We start from the raw sequence: 23,772 nt of genomic DNA on the forward strand, positions 1-23,772 counted from the left end.
AGATGGGAGAGTCAAAAGTATGACTATGCTTCAGGTAAAATCCATTATCTAACACCGTTAAGTTCCTATTCATTGATTTTTAATACATGATGTGATAAGATTGCATTTGAATGTTTTGCAGGATCGGTGAAAAGAAAGGAAGCTTGATAAGAGAGCAAGATGAATCTAATCACAAGAGATGGATCTCAATCGCATGGACTTGAAGATTGGATTTTTGCTTAGATAGTTATGATAGAAATTTTCCTTTTACATAGTTTTCAATAGATTTTGCATCGTAAGGACAAATGTTTTTCCGCTGCTTTTATAAATAAAATAAATTTTGACTAATTTAATTGTTTACTTCCTTGCAATGAAATCGTTATGAAAATTGATGTTTGCATATTTCTACAACGAATGGATATGATTCTTAGTTATGTTATTTATGGAAATGTTGAGAATTTACTAAATAGGGAGAGTTTCTCATCGCCCAAAGTTTCAACTGGACAGAAATTTGGAATCACGCAACTTGGTTGCATGATGAATGAGAAATTTCATACTTGGAAATTAGACAAATTCGTTGACAAAGTGTCAAGTGAAGGACTAGGAGATCGAGTACACAAAGTTGTGTGTTGATCAAGTTCACCATAAGAGTAACAAAGATATTCGTCATGGTTTACTAAAGGTTTAGTAAATATGATTATACTTATAAGATTAAGTGTAATTTGGAATTGATTAAAAAGGTTTAAATCAATAGCAAAACGAATAAGAAGAATCAAGTAGGCAGAAAGATAAAAGTTTCTCCATTCTAAGAAGAAGGGAGAGTAGCTTTTATGCTTTATGATATGTCTTAATGATTAAGAACCATATCTTAATTGATCCTCTAAGTGAGTCTTAGCACAATTGTATGTTTAAGAAGAGGAATCAAGAATTGAAGAAATGGTTAAATCAAAAGGTCAATCATACTTCGTTCCAATGACAAGTCTTAAAGTTAAGATTGTGACAATGAGTGACAAGTATTAAGAAGCTTTATAACATTCATCAAATGTGGAAAGTTGTGATGTCTTGGATAAGAGAAAGGCCAACTAGGACCAATTTATGAAGTGTTTTGATAAAAGCTACACTAACTCTTGAATATTTGGTTGTCAACAAATGTTTATTGACAAGAGAATCTTACATGTCAAGGAGTCAGTGGGAGTCTTAATGGTCTTGAAAGGTTTCAAGAACAAATCAAATAAACCTTATCGATCATCACTAGCACACGAGTTGAGGTTTACAACCTATCGTGTTGACAATATTTTGATTCTGTGATGTTCCAATTGAGTTAATTATGCATGTGAGTCCTATGAGTTCTCATTTTGAACGCATAAAAGGCAAAGCACCTTAATCAATGGAAGGTACATTGGTAGGAAAATGTGAGCTGCTTAAATACTTGGAAGACATGGTGGGCAGCTGTGCTACCATAAGGCAAGAAATCAAGATTAAGAAAGTTTGGTCCATATGAGTTTGAATTTGTCGTAAACTCTGGTTTTAACAAATTTACATGGATAGGAACAAATACACCGCTTTAAATCTAAGTGTCATAAGATTTCCTCCTTCATGAAAATGATTGTGAAGAAATGCTTTCACTAAGAAAGATTTTAAGAAGATAGTGATTGTAAAATTGCATTTTCGAATTTGATTATGGTTACAGTATCCCTTTCCATAATTTGAATTGTGAGCTTTGGCAATTAGTTTTAATTGTTTAGACACACATATGAACTATCTAAGGCATAAGTGTATAAGTTCAAGGAGCTTTGATAAAGGATTATCAAAGTACTAAGTATTAGAAACATTGACTTAAGAAATTTAATAGGTATTGTTTTTCTGAAAGTTAAGATGTTTATGAATACATGTCAAAGCTAGTGGGAGCATAAGTGTTATGTTTTATAATAATCATAATGATAGTGGGAGCATAAATGTAATGATTGTATGATTATTAAGGAAAGTATTGCAAGTTGGCAATATTAATCATAGAAAACAAGAGTCATTCTTTGCAAAGTTGTAAGGATGGAATAGTTGTTTAGCTATAATTAAGGGAGAGAATATTATGCTTCATTTCAAATCTAAAGGCTTAGGTTGAGAAATGTTAATAAATTTAGTCAAAGGTACATAGTGTGTTCTTAAAATTTCGATTATGATTACGGCATTCCTCTTCACAATTCGAATTTTGAGAACATAGCAAATAAAACATTATGCATCGTGTCCCATACGCTTCGGGTGTAGGATCGATTTCAAATGCTTTAATATTTGACCATTCTAAAATTTTCCAAATGTCTAGCGCATTGAGAGGAAAAAGGGACTAGAATTGGTTTTGACTAAAATAATTAAACAACTATCAAAGGACAAACTAAAGTTTGACGATGATTGGTTGTTTGTGAGTAGTTGGAAGCATGGTGTTGAATGGACCATATCGGCATTATTATGAATAGATAAGATTATATTAAGAATAAGTTGTCATATGGAAAATATGGAAGCATGTCCATATTGGGAATTGAATATTGAAAATCTATGTCTAGATTAGAAACTTTTATGCAAAAGGATGTTCAAAGGAATGTACTTTGAGTGAGAGACATCATATCTAAGGAATTGTCTTGTAACAATCTACGATAGAAGATTTGGTAACATCATTAGCAATAGTCTTTGTGAATTTGGTGCAGTGACATTACGAAAGAATCATTGCATAGAATGTTAGAATCTAGCATATTCTATAAGTAGCAAGAATTTTGATATTCTTTCACTTATGAAAAAGGATTCAGAGTTGTGAAACGAGAATGATTGGAAATGTGTTCAATGTGATCTATTTCACAAAGTAAGAACCATAGGTGAACATTGTGTGCATGCTAAGAGCATGGGATAAGTGTTGTAATTCAAGTAAGAAGTTGATTACCCGAAACGACAAATAATAAGTAATCGATATGGTGATAAATAAAAGGAGTTTTATTTATACTCAAAGGGTTGAGGCCATATGGGATTAGTATTATTCTTGTGTTTCACTTTGCATGTTTTGAATTCCAGAATAAATGAGTTTATTAAGAATAATCGAATTATTCGAACGGGCCACAGTCGTTCATATGTTGGAAGTAGATATGAATGAAGACTGTCGTGAATTGGTGTGTGGATTGTCTAAAAGAGTATTAGATATAAGCAAATGTTTGCTGCAACATTCATGATTGCTTATGAATATGAATTTGAGCATTGGATTAAACCCACGTTCACTTGGATCACTCCATGAATTGTATCACGAGTGATTGGTGAGACGATAACATCTTATATTCTTGAAACCGAGATGTGTGAGTTGTATCTTGCTAATCGGTTGCACATTGATAAGATGTAAACGCACTAGTAACTTGGTGTTATAAAACATATTGTTGTGTGTGATTTGGTTAGTGAGTGCAAGCAAGCATTGTATCAACGTTTATCCGTTCCTTTTATCCAAGGTAGGATAAAAGTGATATCTTTTGGGCCCCTCGATGGTTTAGTGATGACAAACGTAAATGCTCGGCCAGGATAGGGCTAATTTGATTTATTCAATTAGTCTGTCGTCATAAATCAGAAATTGAGAAGTAGTACAAAGAGAATGATTAGAAATCATATCTCATATGATATCTAGAATGGAGGAATATATGATCCCTTATCTTAAGGACACGCGTATCTGATAGGATCAGACTTGACAGTGGCTTTGGAAAGCTACGATTGCAGATCAGGATCTGAAGTCATACGCATAATAGTTATTAGACTTATCCAAGTGGGAGACTGTTGGATTAGTGTCTAAGTCCATAACTCTTTTGGTATGTACTTGACCCGATGGTGCATGGTCCTTTTGGGTTGCCTTCACCAAAGCAACTTGATTGGAGAAATAAATAAAGAGAGAAAGGTTATTATGATTTATTAATATGTTATAAGAATAATATATTAAAGGAGAAATCGTATTTGTTTAATTAATATTGGTCAATAAATGATTAGGAATTAATTTTGTGATCAAGTGTAATTAATTAAACTAGAGGGGCTGATTTGTAATTATGTGATAGTTACAAAATAAGGTAAGGATTATCTTAAATATAGGGTGAACAAATTTAAGGAGATAATGCCTTAGAATTCGACTAGGATAAGGGTTTCTAAGACTTATCTTATGGTTACTTGGTGGGCAAGCAACTAGATAAGGATAAGGACTAAAACCCTAATCTTTACACCTATATAAACCCCCTAAGGCTCATGAATTCGTCTTAGCCTTCCCAAGAAGTCCTAAGGATGAATTCCTACCTCTCTCCTCTCTCTTTATACATTCTCCATTTGCTCTTGGTGTTTGTAAGCCATTAGAGGAGTGACACTTGTGACTCTAAGCCTTCCAAAGTCAATTCAAGGAGGAATTGGGATTGTTATTGCTACATAACAATCAAGGTAATATCTTAAACCTAATTATATGTTAATATTGATTTCCATATGCTAGATTAGGGTTTATAGTCTTGGATTCAAAGCATGTACAATAGAGAAACCTAGATCCAAGCATTAGGGTTTGTATGAGCACATAGGATGTCTTATGACCAAAACCCATCATCTTCGACCTACCCCCACTCTATCAAGAGTGGCTAATCCTACCTTATGCCGGCATGCTATGAACCGTGCCCAAACCAGGGAAAACGTTGCTACCTCATCCAATACGCGGCTGGCCAGCTGACCCCACACGACTCACCCTAAGGTCCATTTCCATATTTGGACCAAAGTACATTTATTCAGAACGTTCATCAAGGCCCAAACCATAATGACCCAAAGGTGGCCTAATTCGAAACCTAAATCGCAAAAGCCCATCAGAGGGCGTACACCACCTTGCGTTGACCACCATCGGGGTGGTTGATTCAGTACGTTGGGCGTACCATGGATTATGCGGGGTGTATGCGGCCTTTGCCGAAAACTCAAATAAGTGCTTAATGGATTATGCACTTAAGCCCAACTCTAGATCCATTGACAAAATTAACCTCAGAACCATAAAGTCTCGAACTTTAAGACTTTGGACATCCAAAAAGTCCTTAATACATGGTATTAATCCATTAAGACATTCCTGCTACTTGCTTGGGACACTTCTAGCCATCGGGACATAATTTTTATCATTTTGAACCCTTCCTAGGGTCTGAAAGCACAGCTTAACACGTCCAAAACATAACATGCATGAACTTGGGACTTTTTGGGACAAGAAAGGTGACATAAGCTATTAATGCAAGATCTGCATCATATAAGCATAAAGGCAGGAGCTTTTTACCTCCTGAAGCCTCTAAAGAACATGGTATTCTCATATCTTCAAGCTTACCTCACTTCTCCAACACCTTGAGGCAATACCTTCTTCTTCAACTACTCAAAACATACACTTTTAGCTCACACACTCAAGAGAGGGGTTAGGGTTTGGGGAAAACGGGTCAAAGCTATGGAAGCTGAAATGATAGAGGGTTATGAGCTCATAAGGACACTTATATAGTACCTAAACCCTAAATATTAGGGTTTTCTCCTGACGTGAGTACACCCAGCTTACACAAGTGTACGCCTAACATACTAGGGCATGCCTAGTACGCTCAATGTACCCTTATGTACATGCAGCGTACTCCTCCTGGTCCAAAATTGAGTTATTAGCCATTAGGGCATCAGATGGCTATATCCTCCCAACCCCAAGGACTAAAAATGACAATGATAATAATGATAGAAAGATTCAAAAATACCTACAAAATCTCGGGATGTTACACTAATTCTCCAATAAACTGTTTGAGTGTACTGTTAAGTTGTCAGCCAACTAGATAATAGTCTCGTTCTTTTTTTAATGTTCCTAATTTTAATTTTTCAAAAACAGAAAAGGGAAGGACATTGACTGAAGCTGCTAGTCGAAGCATGACTTTTTGAAAATTAAGGTTACAGAATTCACAAGGAATCGAAAAAACTCTCGAATCCTTGCACTTTGGATGTAAACCTTTTTGCAAAATAGCTGAAATATTCACACTAACTTTTAATGTTTTGTTAGTTTTAAATTTTTTCTTTGAAACACATAATTCATTTAAAAATTAGTTTTAAAATTTTTCTTTGAAACACATAATTCATTTCCACGATGTCCTCATATTGTCGCTCACGTTTTGTACTCTTCAGTCATGATGGGAATGGTGGCAACGACTTGTACTTTTTCAGAACTAGATTGGGTTGCTTTGGAGGCTCTTTTTCTTCCACCTTTTCAACTTCTTTGTCACCCAAAACTTCTTCAGATTCTTCTTCTGGTTCAGATTTTCGTGGGTCTTTGTAACTTTTCCTGATTCTTAAGTAAATCGTGCTCACTTTGTGCTTTAGGTTGTTTTCAGTTTGTACATGTAGTTTTCTTTAAGACTTCGATCGAATCACAGAAGTGCCAAGCTGAGACATTTGATGCTCCAGATCTTTTACAGTTTCTCTAGTTTCATTTTGAAATGCATGAGTGTCGGTGGCAAGGCTTTTCACTATATCTTCCTGGGACATGGTAGAACTACTGGCTTACTAATTTGGAGACTAGTTCTAAAATTGTTGTTGTTGATAATTCGAATATTGAAAACCCAAATGGTAGAAAATTTTGTTGCTACTGAAATCTAGGTGGATTATGATATTGTTGTTGTTGCAAAAAAAAAATTGTTCTGATAATTGTATTGATAGCCTCCGACGGCTTTTACTGCAATTGTATCCTCTTGCAATAATGGGCACATGTTAGTGGGATGTGTTGAGAGAAAAACTTTTGAGAAACACTTGAACAAACGTTAGTACAAGATAATAGTTGCGGAAAAAGTTAATCTCAAAGAATCATGTTAGCTCAACGATAATAAGTTAGAATTGTTAGATAGTTAGTTACAGAAATGTAACGTGTAGAAATGTAAAGGAAATATAAATGACAACAAGTTATATCAAGTATATGCCAAACTGATTCGCAAGAAGGTTTATAATCAAACACAAGTTAGTAAATGTGAATAGTTTAAGGTGAAGAGGAACTCGGAAATTCAGATAAGATATAGAGAGAATGATATTTTGTATTTCAATGAAAGCTCAGAAAGATCTTGAAGAAGTGGTGTGTTTACATGATGAAGGGAGTCTCTATTTATAGAGTCCCAAAAAGTTACATTTAAAATAAACAACTAATATTCTACTGGCGTAGGTGACCATGCAAGGTTCACGGGATAAAGTTATGCTAACACGCTAAGTCAATTAACGTAACCAAAAGTCTTCATAATTTTTTACTGCAATAGTGATTGCGGATCACTATGGTTCTCAAAACAACTTCTTCAATTTCAACTTTGGTAGACAAACTTCAGTTGCGGTAGCCACTCCAACTGCGGAAGACACAAAACAAGACTACGGATCCTTAAAGTTAAAGAGGGTCACTTTTGTATCAACATTTTCCCCCAAAGTGACCTCTTCAACTTTCTTCTTTATTTGTTGAGTTTCAGGAATTTGATAAGGATCCACCATAATTTCCTCACTTCGCATAGCCAATGGATTCTTCTGGTTATCTCAAACTTGCCTTCATCTGTTGTATTCTTGGATCTTTGAACCGAAGATAAGGTGGTATCCCGTTGCTTCTTGGTTAATCTATGCATTGCGGTAACAGGTATGAAGTATTTGAGATTACTGTTGGCTTTCTTGTAAAAAACTCCTAACGTCGGATAGTTTGTTGCTCCGAGTGACATATCTTGATAACCTTCAGTGAAGCTTGGTGCAGGCTTGAAGTCTGGAAAGTTGAACTATTTGGCTGGAACAGGGTGAATTTCGACATTAATTTTCCCAAAATCGCATACTAATGCTTTAAGAAACCCACAAGCTTTCTCATAGGCAATCTTCATCTTCGGATTTTTTTAGCTTTGATCTAAAAAACCCTTGCAATCAAGAAAGTTTCTTCTAGGTTCATGCAGGGGAAATCAGTCTGCGTCTGGATGTAATCATCTCCTATCCCAGTGAGGGTATACTGAACAAAGTCAGTCTTCATAAACTTCTTCCCTTTGTAATTCTTAACCCCTGTTGGTCTGTCATTAGACCAAATATTTTCAAAGTCAGTACCATGCTTGGCATGAAACAAATTTAAATGTCCAAATTCAAGGGGATGTCTTTGATTATATGGGAGGTTGAGATCAAATGGCTCAAAAACGGGGAAAAACTTGGAGTTTGGAAAGATTAGTATGCCCCAGTACCCATCGGATGGAGGATCAACATAGGTCAAGATAGGCCTATAATCATCATCAAGAAGCCTTCGGGTAGAATTTACCGAAGAGTTGATTAAGGTCTCATCCATGGTTGTATCAAATCCATGTTCCCATCCATATTTGTTCGACAAACTTAACGACCATCCAGTCTCTTGTTCTTTGAAGAGTGGTTGGTGAGTCATTAGAATGATCTGAGGATATTGATGGCTCCAATTCTCTAAATTGAGGAGGAGTCTAATGGGGAGATTGATGAGGATCTTGTTGTGATAGAGTTTGTTGTGGAGATGGTTACGGAGAAGTTGAAATGATGACAAATGTTTTTAAATATTATTAATTTTAACAAAATATGATACTTGTCACTATTTCATATGAGTAGGAAGATAAGTAAAAAGAAAAAACATGAGGATATTTAATATCTCTTCACGTAATGATGATCTCTGTCACCTCTCATTAAATGTTAGAATATGGCATCAAGAAGTTAATGTGAGGGCATTCAAGAGGAAAATACCAATATTCCCTTACATTAGGGTCGCATGGGTGTGGTCTAACGAGAGAAAGAAACAGAAGTTAGGCCATGGACGTGCTTGTTACAAATTACCAACAATAAGGAACTAAATAGTTACATTTTTCAAACTAGGACTAACAATGTGAATTCGGACTAACCATAGGGTGTCAATTTAGCAAAACCATTTATTTATTTTAAGGTAAATTACATGAATCGTCTAACTGTTTGATTTTATTATAATTTTTGTCCCTACCAACATGGAATAATTGTAGGGAAATAGCACACAAAAAATACTAAGTTTTTATTTTTTTCAATTTTGACACTAAGGTTATTTTATTTTATTTTTTGACACTCTATTTTTTGTTCCAGATTGAATATTTGAAACTGTAGATTCTTTTTACATTTGAAACCGTATAAATCAAGGTTCTAAATAATATTAGACGCGACTTTGATGCCAATGTCAAACTTCAAGCTTTTACGAGTCATATCGAAACATATCATTTGTAATACATGACTTAAAGCGATAATTTTATATATTTTCTACTATTATTCATTTTTATATACTTATATGACTTCAGATGACATTATATTAAAGTTTGGTGTCAAATTCAAGCATTTGATCCATGGTGCGTCATGTCAAGCTTTTTAGAACATTAATATAAATGTATTTTTGTTTTTCCTTTAAAAACTATATTTTTGTATAAGTACAAGGTTTTGTGTTACCTGTTATGATGTAACATCAGCGCCATATAATCAAATAGTACATAAAAAATACGGTTATAATATAATTAATACATATGGTTTTTAAATATAAAAAATATATTTATATGATTTCAAATGTAATAAAAATTATTTATTTGGTTTTAAATGGAACAAAAAAAATTGAAAACTGAAAAAAGTAAGAACAAAAAAATTGAGTGTCAAAATTAAGAAAAAAATAGTGTATTTTGTTTTGTTTTTTTTTTTTTTTTTAATATGTTAGCATTCAAAGTCAGAGTGACAAATCATCAAAACTGATGCAACATCATATCACGTCATCAAACAACCAGGTTAACCGATTAAATTGTTAGAATCGTAAAAAATTAAAAACATATATCAAATTTGAGAATAAAAAAACACAATATTAAATTAGAATTGTGATTTAATGTTTTTTTTTATAACTACCTTAACAATAGATTTATCTTTTAATTTATTTATTATTTAAGAAAAAAAAGAGTAACGAAGAAACGAACAAACGAAAAAGAGCAGAGAGGGAAGCTTGAAAAGCCAAAGAGAGATGCTTTCCGGTTCTGAACAATTCTATGGTCGCTGCTACTGCTGTCGCTACAAGTCCGATATCAGGATAACAATCTTCCCGTTTCCCCCAATTAATATCATTACTCTATTCGCAAATCCAATCACACGTTCACAACTATTTTCCTTCATGATCCTGACCCCTTCTGCTGATTTGCCGTCTTCAACAACAAGACAATCCTTTTGTAGTTTTTTACTCAACTCCATACACCCTTCTTCAGATACACTACACTTTGAAATCTCCGATAATATGTTATTCTGCTTCGATCATCTCGGCTTTGTCGTTAGTCACCTCTCCTTTAATCTGTTACCTGTCTCGATATATGAAGACAAACAGAAAAAGTTATTGGAATCGGAGAAGCTAGTTTCTCAACTTACTCGCCATTTTATCCCTGCGAATGAGTATTGGAGGATATAGAGACGATAACGATTGGATAAGGAGAAATGCGTCGCCTACTTCAAGGTATTTATCATGATTCTCATTGTACATTCCATAGTTTGTGCTTTTTTTAGTCTTTATTGAGTAAATGCGCAATTGGAGAAGTTTAAACAAGCACCTGGTGTCCATAGATTTGATATAAAAAGATATCTGATTCACTTACTCTTCAAGAAATTGTGTCATCTTAAGTTGGGATTTCGATGTTTGAGCTATATAATGAAATCCTATTGTCATGGAATTTCAAGAAAATGATCTTGTTCATCTTCTAAAAGATTGGGTTAACAGCTTACAACTTGTTTACCTTCTTTTTCAAAGTAAACATTAATATTTAAAGTATACAACATTACAAGGTTCAAATTTAGTACTATAATCTTTGCTCCGTGTAAATGATGTCAGCTTCTAAGACACTTGGTAATTCAAGATTCTAATTATATGTTAAACTGTAATGAAAGTTGCTTACTTGATAAGAACAGAATATTATCTTTCTTTAAAGCAGAAGAAACACTTCAGGAAGACAACTTATCCATGAAGCATCACACATGGGGCGTATTCTATATCATCGGAGGCTTAGTCTTGTGCCTAGTTTTGCTGATTATTATTTTTGCCTTTCGGAAATCAATCCGAACAACACAACTAGGAAAGTGTGTAAAACGTGAAGACAGCTGTAAAGGTTGTATTTTTATTTCAATATGTTTTTCCATATTCTATAATTTATGATCTTTAAGGTGCTTTTTGCATCGACACCTAAATATTCTCTTGTGAATTGCAGCTGCGAAAGACTACTTTAGTGGGAAACTTCAAACAATAAGCTATTTCAGCTTTCGAACATTAAAGGAAGCATCTAAGAATTTTGACGAGTGTAATCTTCTTGGAGAAGGTGGATTTGGACCTGTGTATCTGGTTCGTTAATCGTTCCCTTGAAATCTACTTTGATCGATATTATATATATTGAAAAAGTTATAGCCGATTGTTGTTTAAGATATAAGTAAATTAAAGTGGTTTTTTATAGGGTAAGTTACAAGATGGAAGATTGGTCGCTATAAAGAAACTATCTCTTGAAAAATCACAACAAGGAGAAGAAGAGTTTCTTGCAGAAGTGAGAATGATCACAAGCATACAACACAAGAACCTTTTACGCCTTCTTGGTTGTTGCTCTGAAGGACCTCAAAGAGTACTTGTATATGAATACATGAAGAACAGGAGTTTAGACCTCATTATTTATGGTAGTATAACACTATAAATTCAATTCTAACATCATGCATTAGACTCTTATTTTGTTTTTAACCATTTGATTCTATAAAAATAGGAAAAAGCAACCAATACTTGAATTGGAACATGAGATTCCAAATTATATTGGGAATTGCTAGGGGATTACAATATCTACATGAAGAGTCACACCTCAGAATTGTTCATAGAGATATTAAAGCAAGTAACATTCTCCTTGATGGAAATTTTCATCCAAGAATTGGAGATTTTGGTCTTGCTAGATTCTTCCCTGAAAACCAAGCTTATCTCAGTGCCACATTAGCTGGAACATTGTAAGTTTTTTTTTTTTTTTTTTTTTTTTTTAATCGTTAAGTGTTGTCTAAATAAAAATATTTGAGAAAATGACAAGGTTTTTGTGATTTGTAGAGGTTATACAGCCCCAGAATATGCAATCAGAGGGGAGTTATCTGAAAAGGCTGACATTTATAGTTTTGGAGTTTTGGTTCTTGAGATTATTAGTTGCAGGAAAAATACCGATCTTACACTGCCATCAGAAATGCAATATCTCCCGGAATATGTAATTTTTTTTTTATTTACAATTCTTTTAATAGATTCAAATTCTTCCAAAAAAAAAAAAATTCTACAATCCAAATGCTCTTTCATGGTTTACAACAATACACACTTGATTGACTGGTTTTCATGTTTTATGATGCAAGGCATGGAAGCTATACGAGAGGTCAAAACTGATTGATCTCATAGATTCAAGAATGCAAAAAGATGGTTTTTCAGTAAAAGATGTTATGAAAACAATTCATATGGCATTATTATGTCTTCAATCTCATCCAAACATAAGACCAGCAATGTCGGAGATTGTGGCAATGTTGACTTGGAAGGTCGAAATGGTAAAATCACCATTAAAACCGACCTTCTTGCACCATAGACAACAACCAAAGGGCGAAGTTTCTCGGGAAACTATCTCGGATAGTTTTCCTTCTACTCTTGAAACTGAATCACCTTCATTGACTCAACCTCCAAACTCTAGAGATTTTGATGTTGATGAAAATATAGTTTAAGAAATGGTGGTTTATGATGACAATTTTGTTTATGTTTGTTTGATTTGTAAATGTGATTCAAACTCAAAACTTGTAGTTATTTTAAATAATTTCTAGCTAAGGTTTGACCATTTTTTTTGTCCTTTTATACCTATTTGTTCTTCTTGTGTGCATTGATTGTAAAGCTTGTAAAAGAATAGCAATGTTTAGTGGAAAGGGTAGAAGAAGAATGCTATATTTGTGTATATAGCTTTTAGCAAACACAGCTTTTTCCAAAAATAAATAAATAAAATAAAATAAAACCTTTTAGCAGACACATTTAACCACTCATGTCACTGAGTACATGGCAAAATGCAAACTTTGTCCAAATATGATATATATATATATATATATATATATATATATATATATATATATATATATATATATATATATATATATATATATATATATATATATATATATATATATATGTTTGGTTAATATCATAAATAAATGGGTAATGCTTTTTTTTATTCACAAAACACCATTTTCTTAAAGGTACAATCATTCGCTAAATAATTGGAAATTTATATTCAACTCACAAGGGGATACATTAAGCATTTTGGGGTACGTATAGATTTTCCCAAATTAAATCGTTCGTTATTCATTTATTGTACTTTTGAAAATAATGGTGTTTTGTAAAATAAAAAATCAAATAGTATGTTACTCATTTATGACATTGACCTTTATGTTTTGGTTCTATTTTTTGTTATGTATGCTTTTATGTGATATGAAAAGAAGTTGTGAATGCACAGTTAAAGAAATATTTAGTTATTAAGTATAGAATTGGGGAAAATGTAGAGTTGAAGAAATCAGCTCATATATTGGAAAATTGTGTTATTTAACATTTTAACTTGTCTAGCTAGATCATTAAATTATTTTTGAAATGAGTTTAAAATGATTACGGAACTCAAACCAATAGATCCAAAGTGATTCCAAGTGTTTTAGTTTGGAAAATAGATAATCATGGACTTTGGAATGGAATTGGCATTTCCATAATTTGTGGGGAGATATTGATTCAATGAGAATGCATTATGATCATGGAGTTAGTCTATAAAGTATCTTATATGATCATAGTATATGAATGCATAAATTAGTTGAGCCATGGAACGACATTGGTGCAAAAATGTCCTTAACTCCGTTAGTTGAGCTTTTAGAAGCAATGTCATCACATGTGTTTTAGCTCATGGACTTAATGGAATTAGAAACCCTATTAATAGATTATGCTCCAAAATTGCCGATCCTTCTCATTGTACGTAATTATATATAGATACAAGGGTTTGTCTATTTACACTTTAGCACCTCATAGAATCTAAATAATACTATTCGTCTTCTATTCTAACATACCCCCTTAGTCTAAGGAGGAGGTTCTCAGATGCTTAGATTGATGCGGAAATCAGTGAATAGAAATCTTGGCAAGCCCTTGGTGAATATATCTGCTAACTGGTATCGAGAAGGTACATGTATAACACGAATCTGGCCTCTTTGAACTTTTTCACGCACAAAATGGATGTCAATCTCAATATGCTTCATGTGTTGGTGTTGAATAGGATTCCCTGTCATGTAAATGGCACTCACATTGTCACGGTAAACAATGGAAGTGCGAGTGGGAGGTCGGCCCAGCTCCAAGAGGAGATTGCGAATCCAACAGACTTCGACTACAACGTGTGCAACCCTACGGTATTCCGCCTCCGCACTTGAACGAAATATCGTAGATTGTCTTTTAAAGGACCAAGAAATAAGATTATCTCCAAGATATACACAGTATCCGGATGTTGAACGTCTAGTGTCAGGGCAACCGGCCTAATCTGCATCAGTATAGGAGATAAGAGAATTGTGGGTGCTGCATCGCATATAAAGACCCATCGATATCGTACCCTTAATGTAACGAAGAATCTGTTTTAGTGCGTTGAAGTGAGAGGTACGCGGGGCATGCATGTGCATGCACACCTGTTGCACGACATAGGAAATATCTGGACGCGTGAAGGTTAGGTATTGAAGTGCCCCGACAAGGCTCTGGTAGAAAGTGGCATCGGTAAGGAGCTCCCCGCCAGTCGAACTGAGATTACCAGATGTATCAACAGGAGTATGAACAGGATTACAGTTGGTCAGTTTTTCACGCGCTAAAATGTCTAAGGCATATTTCTGTTGTGAGAGAAACAGGTCGTGATGATCTCGGCTGACAGAGATGCTAAGAAAATAATTGATAGGGCTGAGGTCTTTCATTGCAAACTCGGAAGACAGACAAGACATAAGATGTGCCTTTAGTGCCAGAGAGGAATTGGTGAGAATAATATCATCTACATAAAGAAGTAGATAGGCTGTCTCCTGCCCGTTGCGATAAATAAACAGAGAATGGTCACATGAGCTGTGGTGAAAACCCAAGGTGGTTACATAATCTGTGAACTATTGGTACCAAGCCCTCGGCGCCTGTTTGAGCCTGTATAGAGAGTTTTTCAGTCGACACACATGATGTGGAAAACGGGAATCACGAAAGCCCAACGGTTGATGCATATACACTTTCTCAGATAAATAGCCATGGAGAAATGCATTCTTTACATCGAGTTGATTAATCTCCCACCTGTTAAATAAAAAAATGCTAAGGACCGTATAGATGGTAGCGGGATTTACTACGGGACTAAACGTTTCATGACAATCCACCCCAATTTGTTGAGACCTGCCATCACAAACTAAACCTGCTTTATAGTGTTGAAGTGAGCCATCTGATTTAGTTTTATGTTTGGATATCCAGATACAACGAATTAGATTCATGTCATGTTGTTGGGGTACAAGCTCCCACGTCTGATTGTCAATAAGAGCATTAAACTCATTTGTCATGGCACGGTTCCAAATAGGGTTGGCTAATGCGTCATGTGTGTTGCGAGGTAGCGGTTCAAAGGTGGTGGTGGAAATGGTGTTTAGATTAAAGGGAAGTTTGGTTTTGGTAATGCCTGTCATGCTACATGTTGTCATTGTGCGGGTTGGTGGTGGTGAGGCATTGGCTGAAGGAGGTAGTGTAGAGTCGGTTGAGGGTGGAGCGGATTGTGTTGGTTTGGGGCATCGGCTATAAGTTTGAAGTGGGGGGAGGCTATTGTTGTTGCGTTTGACTGATTGGTTGAGGATAAGGGGATGGTAGTAGTGGGTGGAGGAGTGATTGGACCAGAATTTGTAACGGGGGAACTAGTCGTAGGACTATGAGGGGAAGGGGAAGGAGTTAGGCTTGAGTTTGTCGGAAGAGGAGTAGGGGTGGTAGTGGTAGGAGCAACTGATTCCCACAAAGATGGGTGAGGTTCAGAGGAAAGTTGAGAGTGAAGGAAATCATATTTTGGACGAGCAGAGTGGATAGGTTGGAGGGGGAAAACATTTTCTTCGAAGATGACATGACGAGAGAGAAGTACTGTACGGGAAGATAGATCATAGCATTTGAACCCTCTATGATTGGAGGGATACCCTAGAAAAACACATGGAGTTGACCGGTTTTGAAGTTTATGGATAGAAGAAGAAGGAAGGAGTGGGTAATAGAGACAAACGAATGTTCGAAGATGAGAATAGGAGGGGTGTTTGTGATAGAGGAGTGAGGTGGGTGTTTGATTTTGTTTGGTCTTGCTTGGAAGTATATTCAAGATGTAAGTAGCCATTTGTAAAGCATGATGCCAAAAGATGGGAGGGACGGAAGCATGAGTGAGAAGAGTACAAAGGATGTTATTAATAGAATGAAGTTTGCGTTCGGCCTTACCGTTTTGAGAGGAAGTCTGTGGACAAGAGAAACAAAATAACATGCCATTTGTGGTACAAAAATCATGAAACATTTTGCTATTGTATTCTGTTCCATTATCACATTGAAAAGTTTTAATAGTGTGATTGAATTGTGTTTTGATGAGACGGTGAAAAGAAGAAAAGATAGAGAAGACTGATGATTTATTTGTAATAGGATATGTCCACAAAAAATTTGTATAGTCATCAAGAAACAATATATAATATCTATGACCACCCGAGCTAAGAATTGGGGAGGTCCACAAATCACTATGTATAATATCAAATGGGAGCATTATAGTAGCCAAAGAGTCGTTAAATGGAAATTTAATATGTTTCCCAAAAACACAAGATTGACATATTTTTGAATCTGAAAATTTAGAAACATAGATAGACTTATGCTTATTCAAAATACATAATAAAGAAACGCCAGGATGGCCTAGACGCTGATGCTATAAGTCTTGAGAAAGAGCTGTAAAAGTGGAAGGACTGGTACGAGCTGTTAGTAGAGAGAGCGGATAGAGGTCTCCGGTGCTATCACATCGGAGGATAGGAATCTTGGTCTGTAAGTCTTTCAAAAGAAAACCAAAAGGGTCAAATTCAATGGCAATATGATTATCTGTTGTAAGGAAACGAACGGATAAAAGTTTTTTAATAAGATGCAGAGCAACGAGAGCATTGTTTATTTTGAAAGGTGGAAGAGGTGGGGAAAGTGTCATGTGTCCCGTCCCGTTGATAGGTATTTTGAAACCGTTTCCAATAACAATATGGTTTGGAATGCTATTATTGATATAAGAGGAGAGTGTACCTGTCGAATGAGTCATGTGATTTGTAGCCCCAGTGTCGAGATACCAGTTTTGATATGGGTTCAAGGTCATAGTGTGCAAGGCTTGCTCAATGTTGGTGGGCATATAATAATTTTCTGAAGCAGCATACGCTTGAGCAGGAGGAGCACCAAGAATACCTGAACTGGGTGTACCAGGGTGTAGAGGACGAGAAGGAGGTGCGGTCAGATAGGGGCATGGTGGAAGAGACCATTGCTGCCAATTTTGATATGGATTAGAATTCCACTGATGCGAATAAAAATGATGACCATGAAAGTTGCCACTTCGACCCCGACCGCGTCCGCGACCTCAACCACGACTGCCCCTGTCACGTCCACGAGGTGTTGATTCAGAATATCCTCTGCCATGCTGATGGTTATGCTGAGAATCGGGAGCAGGTTGCTGTGACGGTGAGTATCCAGCAGCGGTGTGAAGAGCAGTAGCGGTTAGATGTTATCCGGTGGTGGTAGTAGTGGGTCTAGCAGCAGCTAAGAAAGATGTGTTGGGGCTAATCTGATTCGCTTTTCTGGCCTCTTCCAGAATAAGTTTGGACGGGGCTATATAGAAATCCGGAAGACGGTCTTGTTGTTGTAGAAAAGTTTCTACTCCATCAAACTGGTCTGTGAGTTCGGCAATGAGATGGAGAACAAGAGTTTGACCAGGTACTGGGGCATTGACATTGGCTAATTGATCTGCCAATACTTTAATTTCTTAACAGTAAGCACTCACATTTGGAAAGGATGCTAGTTTTGTATTTGTCAGTTTGGTTTGAAGGAAGAAATCCTTGGAGTTAGCATTGTCCTGAAATATATTGGCTAGGGCTGTCCATGCTTGAGCGGCTGTGGAACCTGGCTTAAGTATGGTTTGAAGTGATTCAGTAGAAATTATACCATAAATCCATTGGAGTACTATAGCATCTACTCTTGACCAAGAAGCATCGGGTGTAGAAGGGGTTGTTTTGTCTTTGGCGTCATCTGTTCCAGGTTGGCTTTTCCGGAGTTGGCGCCTCGTTTGGAAGGATGTGATGGATTGCTTGAAATGCCCGATAATGAATTTTGAATAGTTCTGCCCTTGACGCGTATTGAGCGTTTTCCATCTCTAGAATGGTTGGAATAAAATTCTTGATGTTGGTGACTGTTGCAGCAGGGTGTAACTTCTCCATGGTAGAGATAAGAAGGATAGAGAGATGAATATAGACAAAGAAGGATTGCCGACTGGAGGAAGAAGGTTCTTGCAGCGTTTAGGGTTTGGTGGGAGGTGGTGAGCGGGAAATCAGAACCACTCTGATACCATAATAGATTACGCTCCAAAATTACCGATCCTTCTCATTGTACGTAATTATATATAGATACAAGGGTTTGTTTATTTACACTTTAGCACCTCATAGAATCTAAATAATACTATTCCTCTTCTATTCTAATACCTATATTTCCATGGATGGATCATTCAATCAATTCATAATGGTTTTAATGCTCAAGACACCATATAAACATCAGATCATGATCCATAACTTGATTTTTCTAGTAACATTTCACTTAGAATTCATACTACACATGTTTCCAAACTCCAAAACATTGGTCGATTGAAGTTTTGTGCTTATATTCATGTATAGAACACTAGAATGTATAAGAATACAACTTATAATAAACAAAGAAGATAACTAAAACTTTACCTTATTTTCAGTTTAAACTTAAAAAGTAATTATATAATTATTTTCAACTATACATTTCATATGTGAAATGTCATCTATGCAAGCAGCCTTTCTACTCCCTTCGGAGGAATGTTTGCATACATCTAACCTGAGAACCTCCTCTTACACAATTTCATTATCTGATGTGGCTATTGTTACGGTCTGCACCAACATTTAAAAAAAACAAATCAAATTTCATCACAAGATATTCAATATCAATATTATTGTTTTCTCATATGATATGACCAAAGTTAACGTTACTTTTTCATACATTTTTCATAGTTGCAAAATACCAACAAGATTGATAATAAGCCTCAAGATTCTTCAAACTCTTATTAAAAAAATTTATAAAAGTAAGTTTTCATGATGCAACAACTAGCATAGAGATACACATATCAAACTTTTTTAAGAAAAATCAACACATCAAAAGTAGTTTATAGGATATGTGCCGCGTTAACTCACATTGATTGTGTAGATACTACTACTTCACTTGCAATTAGATTCTTCTTACATTTCTTTATCTATAATAAACATCTAGATACTTATTAACTTTCAACAACTTCATTTGTAACGTCTGTTCAAGGTATGAATCAAATCTTACAATATATTAACTTAAATTTGGGTGGTCACGACGTGGTGGAGCATTACCACGACATGGCAGAATGTTTTGCATCGTGGGATTTAATGAACCATCACGCCGTGGCCATAGGTGTCACGGTATGGCCATAGGTTGTGACATCCCCGAAATCATGGCCAGAAAAGACCGGTATAATTTATGATTTTAAAATCATTTCAGAGTAATCATTTGATTAAAAGAGTTGCGGAATTTGTTCCCAAAACGAAATACGATAAAATAAGATTTTCCAAAGCATTTCTTAAAGAAACGTATTTTCATTATATAACAAAACTCGGGATGTCATGTTCCGATAAACAGACCAAAAGCATAAACATTTCAATACAGACCTTACAACAGTTATATAAAACAACAGGTCTATAATCCAAAATATCCTGACAAATCATCCAACTTACGCTCTAATGCCACTACCTGTAATACAAAGAAAATTGAGTGGATCAGGCTTAGGAGCCTGGTGAGCATATAGGGTTTTCAACCCACAATAAATAATTAATTTAATTTCATCAGCCAACAATAACTCAATTACTCATTCCTGTTATTCTCACTTTACGTCTCTAAAACAACTAACACAAGGGACCTAGTCTAAGAATATTTCATCGGGGCGACAACACATGCTTCGGAGATTCCTCAACAATATAAGTCAAATAAGGCAACCACGAGGGGAATAGAGCACAACGAATGAACACCCAAGTTCATTAACACCTACAGGTGGCAAGTCTGCTAGCGTTCCACGGGACTGTCTAGAAAAGTCTGTAGTCGTCATCTAAACTCCGCTAGATGACTGAATCAAAAACAACATCGATGCCTCTCTTCATTTTAACACACATCAAATATCTACCCATGCTTTACCCAACACTTTTGTAGATAAAAATACATATGCAGTTTAAAATTTGTATAAAACATTTATTCAACACTTATTTCAAATGAACAATTAATGTATAAACACGTAACACGTATTTTATATAGAATACTTTGTATCAGTGTGTTAGAAGAAAATAAATATACACTTACTTCAAATAAATAACAATATATAAACACATAACACGTATTTCAAAGCAAATACGTCATAGTTATGTGTTAGAAGAAAGTAACCACACACTCACTTGTTAAGACGATGCTCGGACAACACTTCGGCTCTTCAAGTGAAAATTCTTTGATGGATACGGGATATCTTCACACACCAGACTTCTCGCGGACAGAGCTTCGGTTCGGAAACTCTTTTCTTCTCGGGATCTTCGAGCTTCGGGTCTCGGGATGATATCGGGGCTTTGGGGGTACTTCTTTGCATGTAAATCGAGGTAATATGGGTGAGAGAATGGTGAATTAGCAACCTTGGCCGACTGCCCCTTCAAATCTATTTATAGGGCAAAAAATTTCATTTTCAACGTCGTGGACAGTGTTTCCACGTCGTGGGCTTGATCGCCACTACATGCGTCATCGCAAGATAGGTCTGGCAGACTCTAGGAGGCATCAGAAGACATGCCACATCGTGGGCAATATTTCCACGTCGTGGCCACCGACACAACTTTGGGGTTCGCGCCCCGAACTTTAGAAAGTCATAACTTTCGCAAACGAACTCCGTTTTCAACGTTCTTTATATCGACGTGTAGGTGAGAATATGCTCTACAACTCTCGTTTAGACTTCGTTGGCTAATTTTGACTTTATTTTAAAAATATTTTAAATATATTACTTTTATATTATTTTTAAACAAGAAAACTCCATTAGAAATTCATAACTTCTTCATCCAACGCCCATTTTCATCTGTCTTTTTACCGTTGGACTACTATCGACGAGATATTCGATTCTCATTTAGATTTTTTCGGCAAAAAATCACTCGATCTCATATTCGAGTATTCAGGCTGCATAACGCTAAGTCGAAACTTCGGAAAATCATAACTTCTTCATACGAAGTTAGATTTGGACGTTCTTTTTATGCACGCTCTCGGTTTAAGATAATATACAAATTTAATTTAGATCACTAAGGCTAGATATCGCTCTATCTTAAATTCATATTTTACGTCACTCAGTGTCGTGCCGGTTCTGTCGCGAAACTTCGACAGGTCATAACCTCTTCGTTATAACTCAGATTTCGGCATTCTTTATATCTCTGGAATCTTTGTTTCAACCACTACAACTTTATGTAAAGATATCGTTATCTCATACTTTAATTTTGACGCTTATTTTATTCTGAATTCATTAAATTATAATAACTAAGCAAATAAACACATAATTCACATAATACTCAAATATTTCATCATTATTACTTCAAAAAGAGTTACAAAGGGTCAACCTAGACTATTACATCAACGTTAATTTTGTAACAACTCATTTAAAATAGAATAATTAAATAATAAATCAGGAACTCCGGGAAGTAATTATTTTAATTATTTTATATTATTAGAGCTCAAATTTTAAATAAGAGTTATTGGAATGTTAATTTCGGGGGTTAGAGAATAATATTAGACTTAATTTGAAAGGATTTTGGAGATGACGAGTGTAAATGGTAAATTGTGGATTTAGTTTGAAAGAAAAGAAGATGGAAGGGCTAATCTTGTAATTATGGGATAGATATTATTGGATCCGGGTATTTAACCCTTCATTCCCGTCACTTGCAACCCTAAACCTAAAAGTAAATCCAGCTGCCACCTTATGACTCCCCACCAGCGCCACTGTTACCCTTTCACTCCCATCTCACCGTTTCCGATCAGCCAACCACCACAGCGACCACCGGAGCCAACCACCTTGTGCCAGAAGATGAACTTACGGGTGCCATCACTTTGCCACCGGCAAAATCAGGAGCCATAGAGCACCACCACTGCCGAGAACGTGACCAACACCCGTGAAATCCTTTAGCGGTCAAAGTCGGAGCAAGGAACGACAACATGAGGGTTGTGGAGCCTCGTCAGTTGCTGCTTAGTGGAGATCGTCAGTCACTGTCATCTTCTTCTTTCATTTAGATGTCGTTGTTCCCTCTTTTTGTTCCATGAACGTCGCCGCCACCACTCCTTAGCGGCCGAAGGTTTGCTGCCGCCGCTGCTAGGTGTGTATGTATGCTTCATCTAATGTATCGCAAGCATGGGGGTGATTTTGGGTTGCTGACCTCGATTTGGATGCTTGATGGACTAGAAGACCCGAAGTCAAACCACCATGGCCGCTGGCCATGGTGGCTGCCGCCTCCTTATGTTACCCTCGCCATTGTGAGCCACCAGGTGGGTGACATGCCTCCTTTGAGAAAATCTGAGTCGTTCATGTGTGTTCTAGAGTGCAGGAGTTCATTAGAGGTGTTGGGTCGGTAAAAAGTCACCACCACCATCGTGAGGTGGTGGCTGCCACCTCGGACCACCGTCTGCCGCCTCATGGTGGTTGATGTAATTATTATGTGTTTATTTTGGGCTAGTGGGTATGTATAGCATGTAATCGGAATAATAATGGAAATACTTGAACCACCACCGTGAGGTAGTGGTTTCCGCCTCCTACCACCACCGGCCGCCGTGTCGGGTGGTGGTGTGCTTTGCATTGTGGTATTGATTCGTTGGGATGCTTTAAACCCTAATAGGCTTAATGAAACTCTAGTGGGCTTATGGGGCCCAATAAAGTCCTAGTTGACTTAATAAAATCTTATTGGGCCCAATAAGGCCCAAAGTGACCTAAAAGCCCAACCAATTGATTAATGAGCCAAGATTGGGTAGGAAACCTTAATTGGGGTTTGGAAAACCCTAATGACATAAAACCTTAATTTTGAGAATTTATCGGGACACACACGATATTATTTAATAACTTGGAATATAAATAATAATCATTGGCAAACTTAACCTAAATGCAATATTGGACTTAATAGATTAAGTCCTTAGTGGATTAAGTCCTTAATGGGTTAAGTAGGAAACTTAACCCTAATCGGCATTTTATGTGAAACCCTAACTTCACTTGGGTTTATTGTTGGGCCTTCTATTAGGCCTTGATGATTTGATTATTAATGGGCCATCCAAGAATAATCACATGGACTAAAATAGTTTAATGGGCCTAGGGTAAGGCCCATGTAAGGGGTTGGGCCCAATTTGGAAAATTGGGCTAAAGATGGGTCATAGTTAGGCCTTAATGATTGTATGATGTTGGGCCTTAGAATAAG

At 36.0% G+C, this 23,772-nt stretch overlaps 1 protein-coding gene across 2 annotated transcripts; it reads left to right on the forward strand.

Moving 5' to 3' along the window:
- The first annotated feature begins 10,302 nt into the window (after positions 1 to 10,302).
- Positions 10,303 to 12,950, forward strand: LOC145012982 (cold-responsive protein kinase 1-like). Of its 2 annotated transcripts, none has more exons than XM_078971783.1 (7): positions 10,303 to 10,468; positions 10,918 to 11,114; positions 11,214 to 11,344; positions 11,454 to 11,667; positions 11,751 to 11,982; positions 12,077 to 12,227; positions 12,367 to 12,950. In XM_078971783.1, exons 1-7 carry the CDS (start codon positions 10,404 to 10,406, stop codon positions 12,721 to 12,723), a joined length of 1,347 nt encoding a protein of 448 aa, XP_078827909.1. In that variant the 5' UTR covers positions 10,303 to 10,403; the 3' UTR covers positions 12,724 to 12,950. The 2 variants fall into 2 exon arrangements, with proteins under 2 accessions (XP_078827909.1, XP_078827910.1); XM_078971784.1 differs by having other exon boundaries at positions 10,941 to 11,114; positions 12,367 to 12,947.
- Positions 12,951 to 23,772: the final 10,822 nt, after the last annotated feature.

Source organism: Lactuca saligna, chromosome 8 (assembly GCF_052625555.1).
Source record: "Lactuca saligna cultivar CGN05327 chromosome 8, ASM5262555v1, whole genome shotgun sequence".
Lineage (NCBI taxonomy): Eukaryota > Viridiplantae > Streptophyta > Magnoliopsida > Asterales > Asteraceae > Lactuca > Lactuca saligna.